This window comes from Phocoena sinus, chromosome 12 (assembly GCF_008692025.1).
Source record: "Phocoena sinus isolate mPhoSin1 chromosome 12, mPhoSin1.pri, whole genome shotgun sequence".
NCBI classification, from domain to species: domain Eukaryota; kingdom Metazoa; phylum Chordata; class Mammalia; order Artiodactyla; family Phocoenidae; genus Phocoena; species Phocoena sinus.
This window is the reverse complement of record NC_045774.1, coordinates 40,129,800-40,142,086: the sequence shown is the minus strand read 5'-3', so window position 1 is coordinate 40,142,086 and position 12,287 is coordinate 40,129,800. Positions and strand designations below refer to the sequence as shown.

General features: G+C 36.2%; 1 protein-coding gene across 3 annotated transcripts in view; it reads right to left on the bottom strand.

Moving 5' to 3' along the window:
- Nucleotides 1-12,287, bottom strand: part of TBC1D32 (TBC1 domain family member 32) — a 209,463-nt gene that overhangs the window by 155,277 nt on the left and 41,899 nt on the right. For all 3 annotated transcript variants that reach the window (XM_032651612.1, XM_032651613.1, XM_032651614.1), the window contains exons 11-12: nucleotides 9,977-10,036; nucleotides 2,982-3,072 (exon numbers count right to left, since the gene is read on the bottom strand). In XM_032651612.1, the coding sequence (XP_032507503.1) occupies nucleotides 2,982-3,072; nucleotides 9,977-10,036 (151 nt within the window). The remainder of the gene's footprint in view (nucleotides 1-2,981; nucleotides 3,073-9,976; nucleotides 10,037-12,287) is intronic.

Sequence of the window (12,287 nt, the reverse complement as noted above, 5' to 3'; positions counted from 1 at the left end):
ATAAAATTTGTCAAACCTCAGAAAAGTACAACATGCATACAGTGTTCATTCTAAAACAAACACCATAAGATTGTTAGTTATCTCTCATTATAAAGATACTTCAAGTTAAGGAAGAAAGGAATATAAAACATTACTTATTGTTTAATTCTACCAATTAAAAGCCAGTACTACAAACGATATTTACAACCATGTTTGCAAAGGAAATTACAATCTCTAAAATACAGACTCCTTCTAACATATGTCATTTATTCACTCATTCATCCATACATTCGAGATCTATTGAGTACCTCTTTTATTTAAGACCCTGAACTATTTGCTGGTGTCAAAAACCAAGAAGCAGCATGAAACTGGGCTTCCAATTCAGAGTACGGCAAACAGCCTGATACACATAGAGCATAGCGAGGACAAGTAGGAGAAACAAAAGCTAGAGGGTAGCTGCAGCAGATCACATAGGACTGAGCTGCAGAAAGAGTATGGGCTTTATTATAGAGGCAACTGGGATGATATTAAAGGGTTTCAAGCAGGAAAGGAATCAAACATGTATGTGGAAAACTGACTCTGATGGCAACATGGAAAGGTGAATGGAAGGCGGCCAAGGCTTAAAGTAAGACTCATTAGGAAAATCATGAACAAAAACCTCCATAAGAGAAAAGAATGGAGAACAGCTGACAAATGTTTAAGGAACTGAAATCAATATGCCTTAGCCAGGATTACATGCAGACCATGAAAAGATTAAAAAATTTCTCAAGTTCCTAACTCAAATATCTGTGTACATAGTAAATTCTTCTTCTATTTAATTCTGAAGAAAAAATGTTTAGAAAGAGAATAGTGATTTCAGTCCTTGATATTTTAATATTGAAGCTGCCATGGATCTTCCAGATAGAATACTAAATATAATGAGTACATTGGTCTGGAATTCATAAAAGCAGTATAGACTTAAATATTTTAGAGTCATCACTTATATATATAAATATGTAATATTTGAAACCATGAGAGTGAATGGGCTCCTTCAAGAAAGAACAGGTAGACTAAGCTGAAAAAAAAAATAAAAGGCAAAACTTTTGTGAGCACAGACATATAAAGAAAAGAGCCTTTCAAGTAACTAAGAAAAACTTATTAGATGAGAATGAAGAAATCAAAGAATGGTACTAGGAAGATGAGGGAAAGGGTCAAGAGAGGTGAATGCTATAAAATGAGGGCAAGAAAGAAGAGAAAGTTAATAATGGGAAGATCACTGAACCATAGAAATAAAAGCCTCATTTCCATGATTGAGAAGTGAATAGGCGGTAAAGAAATGGGACCTGGGTATATATTAAACACTTGGAAGGCCTTTTCTCTTAAGGGAAGCAGAGAGATGTGAGGTACATATGAACTTGCTCAGTTTTTTATATGAAAGATATGAGTAGGTTTAGAGAATGCAAGGAAAGGTACCAACAGAAAGGGAGACAAAACAAATGAAGCAATGTCCTGGTTCTTAAAAAAAAAAAAAAAAAACACCAGATGCAAACAGAATCAAGAACAGTCGAATAGATCAATCTGGAATGGAAGGATTACTCTTCATTGTAGCCTGGAGAAGGGAATACTGATAAGGGCATATAAATATGCATCTGTAGGTATAGATGCAGGACATTTGGGAATTTCATATCCAAAATGTTCCATTTTTCTCAGTAAAGTAGGATGCAAGGTTTCCTGGAGAGAAAAGTAGGCAGGAACAAGGCAGGGGGTTTTGATGGGACTGGTGGAACACTGAAGAAAGAATAAGTTGATTCCAAAGCAACACAAAGAGCCATGGAAGCCAGAGAAATACATCAGTGCACCATCAATTTAACGTTACAATGCTCTGTGTTCAATTTTCTGAGGACCAGAGATGATCTAAAGTTGAGTAAGTGCAGGCAGGAAACTCTGAAAGAAAGCAAGAATTTTGAAAGAAATGTCAAAAGAATGCAGTGAAGCACCCAGAGGTCTTCACTAGATAGGGAAAAAAATCAAAGCCATGAAGGGCTGGGAGAGTGGTAGAGGGAAAAAAAAGCTAGATACAACATTTTAATACTAGAGTAGAAAAATTTATGAATTTACAGATGATAGAACATATATATCAACTTATATACCTTTTTTGTCTCTCGAAGTTCTGGCTTCTGTACTTTCTCCTCTACTACAAAATACTTATCTATTGAAACCTGTTAATAATTGGTCTTTGACCATTTTCCTTGAGTTAAGAATTTACTCAGGGATAAAGAAAATTATAAGATATCTTCATATTCTCAAAGAACTTAATATTTGCTTAGAGAAGTGACATAAAATAGAATGATAAAAGACATCAAATTCACATGGCAAGTTGTGTGACGTAAGCAAAAGGGCAATAAAAAGTCACACTAGGCAAAGGAAGCTTCCTGAAAACAGTTTATTCTTTCACAATAAGATTTATATCATTGTAGGGGATTATGGATAGTGACAGCTGGAGTAGGAATAACAAAGTATACAGGCACTGGCATGCCTTCTAAGACAAGATTCACTTTAATCAATAACTAGATATGAGATTAGATAGATATATTAGGGCCAGATTATGAAATAACTAGGATATTTTAGCTCAGACTGAGGATAAGCAGAGAAGAATCACAGAGTGGGGTGAAGTGTCCAATAATAAGACAGTATTTTATAAAACAGAAACTTTCCTCCCACTAAAATGCATAAATGGCTGATACATTCATTCTTTCTTCCTCTAGTGTATTACTGCAGCAGAACACACTAGGACATACACCGTGGTATGAACTGAAGAACTGCAGATGGTAAGATTCACTACAATAACCTCAAATGTAGAGCGGCTATAAAAAGTCATCATTACGGTATATCTTAAATTTGTGGAAAGTATTTTATATTAGCAAAAGCAATCTAATTTATCATGATATTAAAAAATAAATTACTAAGCTGTTTTTATTAACAAAATTTACCATTTTTAAAATGTAACAAAGTATCATACTTACCACAAGGCTTTGAATGTCCCAAAACCTCATCAGCTTTCATGGTCTTACACAACTCAAAGTACTGAACACACTGCTGAACTGCTGTAGTTATCTAATAAAATAATAGCTTATTAATTCCAGAAGTTTAAGTCCACAAGTCCATGTATTAAAAGAAGTTAGTCAAGGCTATAAAACATGCTGGGAAAATATCTAAGAAAAATATTCAGAAAATCTAGAATGGCACCTTTCCAGGCCATTAAAGCTCAGTCTCCCCAGTTACATTTTAACTATGGCATCATTCTGGGAAACACAGAAAATATTTGTAAACCAACAAATATAACATTGTCACAATGTTGGTATCTAGGCAAAAATACAACTGTACTTTACATTTTATAGTGAAAGATGCAAAAATTCTGGCCATGACTTTAAAAATTATCTTGCCAATATCCCCAGTTCCCTTGCCTTTGAGTCTTTTCTTCCTACTTAGCCAGCAAAATGTGAACTGGATCTAGCCTTCATTTCTATCTTAGATACCAGAATTGCTAAAAACTATAAAAAAATCTCAACCCAAAGAACAGTCATAAAAATTGACCTCCAACTTCTATACCCAGCGATTCTCTGTTAGTCTTTATTCTACCTCCTTCTCCCATTCTCCTCAAGCAGAGATTTCTGATCTCCTCCCTTTCTTCTGCACCTACATACTTCCTGTAGATGCCCTCTCATTCTAACTCTCGAATAAAATAGAGGCCACCAGTGAGACAAGGAGTGATAACTGTTAGATCTGGTAATAAGAAGGTTTTTGGTGACTTTGAAAAGATCATTTTCAGGGGAGTTTGGGGAATAAAACTAACTATAAGGAATAGGAATGGAAAACATAAAGGCAGCTATAGTATAATTTTCATTTACAAGAAGGCTGGTTGTAAAAGAAAAAAACGAGTAAAACATAGGGGTGGGATCTTACAGTCAAGAATGAATTCCTCAGGTTGAAAGGATACAGTCATAATGAAGTAAATAGAAAGTCTGACTATGCAGGAGAGAAAGGATAATTGACAGAAAGGTGTCTAAGAGCAGGAGCAGCTAGGACCTAAGTGGAAGGAAGGGTTAAGCTTTAGATGGGAAAAAGATGGAGGTTGTGTGGATAGAGGCAAGTTCATAACCATGGAATCAAGGAATTGATAGATTTCCTAGTCTCATTCATTCTTATCGCCTCAGTTTCACGCAGAAGAGTTAACAGGGCAGGATTTCTATCATTAGAAAGGCCTGCTTACAAGATTGGTCCTTAACCAGCATCTGGGAACTTGGATTTCAGGAGCTTCCCCCCATTCTAAGAACTGTACCTAAACTGTACAATGTGGTTTATGCTGAACGTCTGTTTTCCTTCTGGGAATGTGGAATCCCTGGTATGTAGCAGGCAGAAGGTGCCAACATGATTAACCCCCAATTTAAAAAGAATATGGGCACTGAGTCTCTAATGAGCTACCCTGGTAAACAACATTTCACATGAGCGGTCACAATTTGACACTGGAGAAATTAAGTGGAGTCCTGTGTGACCCCACTGGCAAAAAAGACTCTTGGAGGCTTATGCTTGGTATCTTCCAGACTTTACCCAATGCGCCTCTTCCTTACACCAGTTTTGCTTTGTATCTTTTTTCTGTAAGAAATCACATCTGGGAGTACAACTATGTGCTGACTCCTATAAGTGCTCCCAGTAAATCATCAAATCTGGGGGTGGGCTTAGGGAACCCCCTTCCATATCTATGTCTTATCTAAATCAAACTTTAGGATCCAGATCAATAAAATGAAACTTCCCCCCAGAAATCTGGATCTCAAACTCGATATGACCAAAGAATGATAGACATTCAAATGAGTAAGTCCTCACCAAAACCCCTTTCAAAAAGCCAAGTCCTCTAAAACCTACACTCTAAATACAGTACTCCTGAGTCCACCCATTTATCCCAATACACTGTCATAGCCTTAATTCATGTTTCCATCATCTTTTGCTTGGATTACTGCAAAGCCTCTTAGGGGAGAAGTACTGAAGTAAAAACTATCTCCACCTAGCACCTTCAGCCCATTTTCCAAATTTTCCAAAGCCCTAATATGATATTACTTCAGTACATGAAAATCTATCAGTGGCTCACTAAACCTCCAGAATAAAGGCCAATCTCCTAAATTTGACAATAAGAACTTTTTAATGATCTAACATTAGTCTTATTCCTCTCATCCTCCAGATGTCCCCCTCTGCAGCCACACACACACGCACGCACAGAGAAATACATTTACCTGTGTAAAAGTCTGTCACCAAAAGCCAGTTCAACATGTGACCAGTCAAATGACCAGTTCATTAAAAGCAAATCCACTAAAAATCTCACCAGTCAATGCATACCAACTGAATGTGAAACACATTCAAACCTGAAATTAACAACAAACTCATTTTTATCTGCAAAAGGGAAAGGGCTTAAGATTCCCCTTAAGTAGCTCTTTCCTATTTTTAATGGAATTATGAGGCCCTATCCTGCCTCATACATGAATGAAACAAACTGAGGTCAACTGGCACATCTTAAAGCATCTAAGAACTTTTCAAAAAACATCATCCACTTAATATTAGCTTTCAGGGAACTGATTTTCAGGAAATTTCTCTAATACTAATTCACATTTCTCTTAGCAATCTATGTCCAGCCGTATGAAATATGTGCAGTTTCCAAGTGTACTATGTGTTTTCCAATCCCTAAAGCCTTTAAACATGCTATTCCCGTGGCCCTGAAATATTTTCCCACCACTGCCTTAACCACCACCCCTCTTTCCCAGAATAACACCTATTCATTAATAAAAAAAATTTCCCACTATCCTTGAAAATGAGCAATTGTTCTATAGATAAAAACCAGAACCATATTTCTATATAACCATGGTTAACAGGTATCTAGAACAAGTTTAAAACCTTGTTAATCATGACATGTCAACAGATCTCAATGAACATACTTTTGTAAGCAAACCAATCAGTTAGCCCCTTTCTTCTAAAAGTCAGCCAACAACAGACACATTCCAGGAAATCTACAGTTGGCCATAACTCACTCTCACCTCTGAAAGCCCAACCTGAGTTCCAAGTTTTCCCCGAAATTTTATATTAACAATCTGCTTTGCCTAATTAAGTAAGCAATAAACTCAGTTTTATGCATTGTTTCAGATACTGAACAGTGGTCTTAACCCTCAATGATTCTGGAGCTTACATTGAGATTACCTTGAGGATTCTCATTTGGCATCATTCCATGGGGTCCTCAAAGAAGAGTGTTCACTGGGTCCCCAAGTCCCATACTTTGATAATCCTTCAGATCTGCCACCATGTGAGTCTGTCTCAACAATGATCTAAGCTTCAACTTGCTTCACTGAGTTCTCATTGCTAGATTTTATTTTCCTTGGATTTGTAATGAAATAGGTCTTTGTACAAAGTGGCCTTTTGTTTTGGAGGAGCACCATTTGCTCAATAGTTCTACTATTAACCTGCTTATTCTTCTGTGTTCATTTTGCTTTTGTTGTTATTTGTAGACTCTGAACTCCTGTCTTCTTTTGGTTTAGCTTGCATCTACTGAATATATAAAGGAGTGTTCATAGGAAACAAAAGGAGGCACAGTCCAAAAAGTCTCTAATCCAGTCAATCCAATCCAAGCCAGCCCTGAGATGAGTGGCTACCAGCAACAAACTCATGCAAAGGCAACTGGTCAAACTGCCTTGGGACTTCTACAAAAATTTCATGAGGACACTCCCTGACTTGTCAATTCTTGAAAGAGGGGAATCAATGATCATCATGTCACCAATCACACAGCCCCTCCCTAGCTTCTGCTTAGTCAGAACCTGAGACACCATTCATAAGCACACACTTTTGCCCAAAAGTATAGTGATCTGTTTCACGTTTGTCATGAGTTTATCTAAGGTGCAACCTCCTTGACAGAACTACTTCCTAGATGAACTTAGTCTTAAGATCCTAATTCTTACACATAAATTGATAAATAGAAACAAAAAAATTACTTTGAAAAACTGCCATTATGGAGAACTTTTGATGTGACAAATATACTTGAGAGGCTCTAAAGAATTAGAAGACAAAAGAACAAATAGCTTCTCTGAGAACTCAAAGTACCATCTCCAAGATAATCTTTCTCACTCTTTACTTTACTTCCACTCAAACCTTCAAAGACCCATTCTTCCTTGCACTCAGTTCTACTCACCTTTATCTTCACTACCCACTTAAACCCACTTCTGTTCCTTCTACTCCTTCCTGTTACTTCTTACACGTTCTATCTTTTATTTGAGAAGGGGTAACAATCACAGAAAAAGATACATCTTAGAAGAGAGACAATCACATGATATAATAACCCCTTTAAATTGCAGGAGCTAAAAGCAGATCTAGGGCTTCCCTGGTGGCGCAGTGGTTGAGAGTCCGCCTGCCGATGCAGGGGACACGGGTTCGTGGCCTGGTCTGGGAAGATCCCACATGCCGCAGAGCGGCTGGGCCCATGAGCCACGGCTGCTGAGCCTGCGTATCTGGAGCCTGTGCTCCGCAACGGGAGAGGCCACAACAGTGAGAGGCCCGCGTACCGCAAAAAAAAAAAAAAAAAAAAAAAGATCTACAGTAGGTAAATTTAAATATTAAAGAGTCAAGTTGAGGGTATAAAAAGCGAGTATCCTAAACCTTAGGAAAGACAAATTTGCTGTAAAATTCAGTATTTTATTTCATACTTATTCTCCTGCACTAGGAAATATGTACTAGCCAGCTCACTTAACTGTTAACCCCTAAGATTGGTGAGGCGGGGTGGGGGAAATATAAAAAACAGTAAGGTAGGGAGAATTTAAATAACCTAGCTGTCAATATTTTTTTTAAATGACTTTAAGAGGGCAAGAAAAATAGGAAACGTACTACATAATAAAGCCATTTCAGAAGTCATTCCCTTAAGGGTAAACTGGACCAAAGATTCAAATTGTTAAAAATAATAGTTATGCTGATAGCCAAAATGCGTTTCAATCAGTACAGATATTGCTTTAAAAAACTGATAGCACATACACAAATTATTTGTTGCCCAATGCTACCTACTGAAAATGTCATATATGCCACAGACAGAACAAACTGCACAAAAGGGTAGCCACTAACCCATATTACTTTTAAATTTAAATTAATTAAAATTAAAGAATCAATTTAGGGACTTCCCTAGTGGCACAGTCATAAAGAATATGTCTGGCAATGCAGGGGACATGGGTTTGAGCCCTGGCCTGGGAAGATCCCAGATCCCAAAGACAAATCCATGGAGTGGTCCAAAGTTCCCACTGCAGATATACAAATTTTTTTTTTTTTAAGATATACAAAATTTGATCTTCAATTCTGAAAGGAAAATGGGAACAAACACACATGGCATCCATTTTCCCCAATGTTTCTTTTCAAAAGTTGGGTTTACTTTTAAAATTATATATATACACACACACACACATACACACACACACCCCATTAAAAAAAATCTCTTGATATTTTGGTAAATTTAGGAAAGCTTTAAGAGAAAATGAGGTTTAAGATGAAATCTCATGCAAGTTTGATTAATTATGAACATGAAATATTTGAACAAGTTGATAGAATATTGAAGTTGATAATGAAGTAACTATTTGTAGGCTAAGAATTGATTATAGTATAATTCACTTTCCAAATAAGGAATGGATTTTAAGAGTTAATCTACAAGAAACATTTGAAATACGTCCACTAGGGCCTATGTCATACCAACAGTTATTTGTATGTCAAACCATAAGAGGAAAAAAATTGTTCTTGGCTTTTTCTCCTTTTTCTCTTCTAGCAAGATCACTCTAGGCTCATATGGCAGCAACAAATTTCCAGTTAAAATGGGAATGAGAGAAATGTGGAAAGACTTTCAGTTTCTCTAAGGATTTTTAAATACCTATTACCTCTACAAATAAATTCCCATCCTAATATTCAACATCTCCCTCTTCTCCTTTCTGAAGCCTAATTCTCAAACACAAAACAATTATTATTCTCCTTTCAATTTATGTTCTACTGCAGTCTTCCTAAAATTCACAGTTCTAGGAATCGTTCCCTTTACCTCACTCCTCAACTCAAGATTCTACCTAACTACATAGAACGTATTTATTATCTCAAAGTCATATTAGTATAACTTTAATTTCACAATCTTCATGTTTGTCTATTAATTGCTAGACTTGCTGATTTCAGTTCCTTTCAGTGCCCAACATGTTGTTCTACTAATAACAGTAAATGCAGAAAATTTTATGAATATTTTACAGTATTAGTTTATATTTAGTGTAACTTGAATCAATTTTTGCAAGTACAAAAGCATTTACCATTCTGAATTTTATCATGCAACTTTCAGTTAAAAGCATGGGTAAATTTTATAGAACAAACTCCCTTACAAACAACTGATCTGAATTAAACTATATGATAATATTGGGTTGGCCAAAAAGTTCATTTGGGTTTTTCCATAATGTTACAGAAAAACCCGAGCGAACTTTATGGCCAACCCAATACTTAATATGGCTTATCCCAAAATAGCTAGTTACCAGCCCAATTTACTATGAAGTTATATATTTCCTAACTGTTATCCTGACAGTGTTTTAAGTCTCTACTTTTATCCTTTTTTTTTTTTTATGCGTTACGCGGGCCTCTCACTGTTGTGGCCTCTCCCGTTGTGGAGGACAGGCTCCGGACGCGCAGGCTCAGCGGCCATGGCTCACGGGCCCAGCCGCTCCGCGGCATGTGGGATCCTCCCAGACCGGGGCACGAACCCGTGTCCCCTGCATCGGCAGGCGGACTCTCAACCACTGCGCCACCAGGGAAGCCCCTACTTTTATCCTTTTATGTTCACAGAATGGTAGTTTAAAAGTCACATAAAAGGGGGACTGCTTCATTATCCGATATTAATTAATCACTCAACTTTGCACATTCAAGTTATTACATCATATATCTTTTTCTGATAATATTTCTCAAGATAAGAACAGAAATATAGACTTACCAGAAATTTATATTTCTTTTCAATAAGTCTTAGTACTGCAGTTCTGCTGTAATATGCATGCTAAAATTAGGAGTAAAATGGTATTTAATATTCAAGCTATACCATTCAAAATCTATTTTTCCTGTAACATTTCTTTAACATAAATTACACAATAACTTAGTTTAAATTATTGTAATCAGGGTAAAACACGTTTTTCTAAGTACAATGGATTATGAGCATAGCAGTCATAAGAATGAAAATTATATTAAAAACTGGAGCATTTACTGACAGACCAATAGAAAACAATCTACCCCTCAGTTGTGTCCAGTTACCATGCTAAATTACTTTAAAACCAAAAAAAAACCCATGTCTGACTACCAGTGTATGACAGAGCCTAAAGTAAAGATTAAGAAGTGAGGGTGAGGGGGGTCGGGGGAGGAATCACAACTCTCACAACGAAGAGGGTACTGTACTGTTTACACATGCAGAAATCTGCCAAGGTTGAAATGCTCTGAAGGGACAGTATCTTAATCATTCTCTGCCAGTCATGTTTTAAAAATGATTCGAAGTGCCAAAAAACTCTCTCCTTAGAACTAAACATGGATGAGATTAAAATATGATTTTTATGCATTGTACAAAGGGGAAAATTTACATGAATATTACTTATGTTCGATATCATTAGCCTTCAATGTAGTTTATTTTACTTTAAAAAATTAAATAATAGTCTAAAAATCTATCAAAATTCTGGGGAATAGAATTTAATTAAGTGGGGTTTGGGTTAATTGAGGGTTAATCAAAACCCTGTGTGTTTTAACCCTTGTAGCTTAAAATGTTTTAAAAAACCATTAATCTTTTTTTCAGGTTTAGTAAGAGAAACATATTGACTTACAATTAAACTACTGATCATGTTCTAAAACGAAAGCCTCACAGTACATCCCTTAGACTGGAGTTGACATACCACAACCCTCAGGCCAAATTCAGCTGCCCCCTGATATGGCAAACAATGTTTTATTGTAACACAGTCACATCCATTCATTTATATATTACCTATGGATGCTTCTGGGCTACTGAGAACTGAGTAGTTGCAACAGAAACAGAACAGCCCACAAAGCCAGAAATATTTACTGCTTGACCCTTTATGTAAAGTTTGACAACTTCTGCCTTAGATGAGTGGAGGAGAATGTGATAAATTTTAATAATACTAGAACACACTTGGGGAGCTGATTTAATAATTTTCCATTGGTTAGTTTTCCTGTAATGTGCATCATTCTCTTAAGAATCAAGTGCTGACAATAAAAATGTTAAGTAAAAAAAAGTTAATTATAAACAGAATATGATTTGTTAAAATTCACCTGTTTAGGTCTTTTTAAAGCATACAACCACATAAAACAAAATCTTAATAGCTGTTATCTCTGAGTTATAGAATTAGAGAAATATAATTCTACTTGTGCTTTTACATATTTTGTATATTGTCCACAATAGTGGTGTAATTTGATAATCATAAAAAAGAAAAAGGTCAAATGTCAGATGTGAGGAACAAAGGGTTCAGGTAAAATTAAGTTGAGCAAGCATTTATCAAACATATACTATATGTAGGCCAGGTAAATGCTAAGCACCAAACAGAATTATGTTTTGGTTAACTGGGCATTATTATACAGTCTAGATAAAAGGCAAAAAAAAAAAAAAAAAGAAAGAAAGAAAGCCGTCAGCTAGATAATGTCCAAATCATGCTCAGCAGTAAATGAACATGTTGCTGCTTTGCTTTGCATGGTTTGCATGGCAAGTCATGGTCCCATTCCCATCCTTCCCCACTGCAACAAATACAGGTTGAGAGGGACAAAGATGTAAGAACGCAGGCCAACACAGCTATGACTACTGCCAGACACAGACCACTCTTATTCAACAGATGAGGGAGGTAACAGTGTAAGAATCTTTTATATTAGTTTCAGTTCTAAGATAGTGATCAACTCCACAGGAAGTCACCAGCATTCAGGCATTAGACACATTTTACAAACTGCAATTTCATTAAGTGGCAAATGAAGAGATGTTTTCAGACCTCTAAGCCAGAGAAAAGTGAGCATTGAACCCTTATGTTCTACCACATCTGCTTAAAAAAATTCATAGCTTTTAAACTAAGACATGATTTTGGATAGGTCATCAGTTTAATAGATTCAAATGAATTACCATTAAAATCCTTTTCTGACTCTGTCACCTAATAGGTAAACCATCTTAAGCAAGTTACTTCTCTATCCCTCAGTTGCTGCATCTGTAAAATGGGATAATAATACCACCTACATCATAGATTGTTATAAGAATTAAGTGAGTTAACATG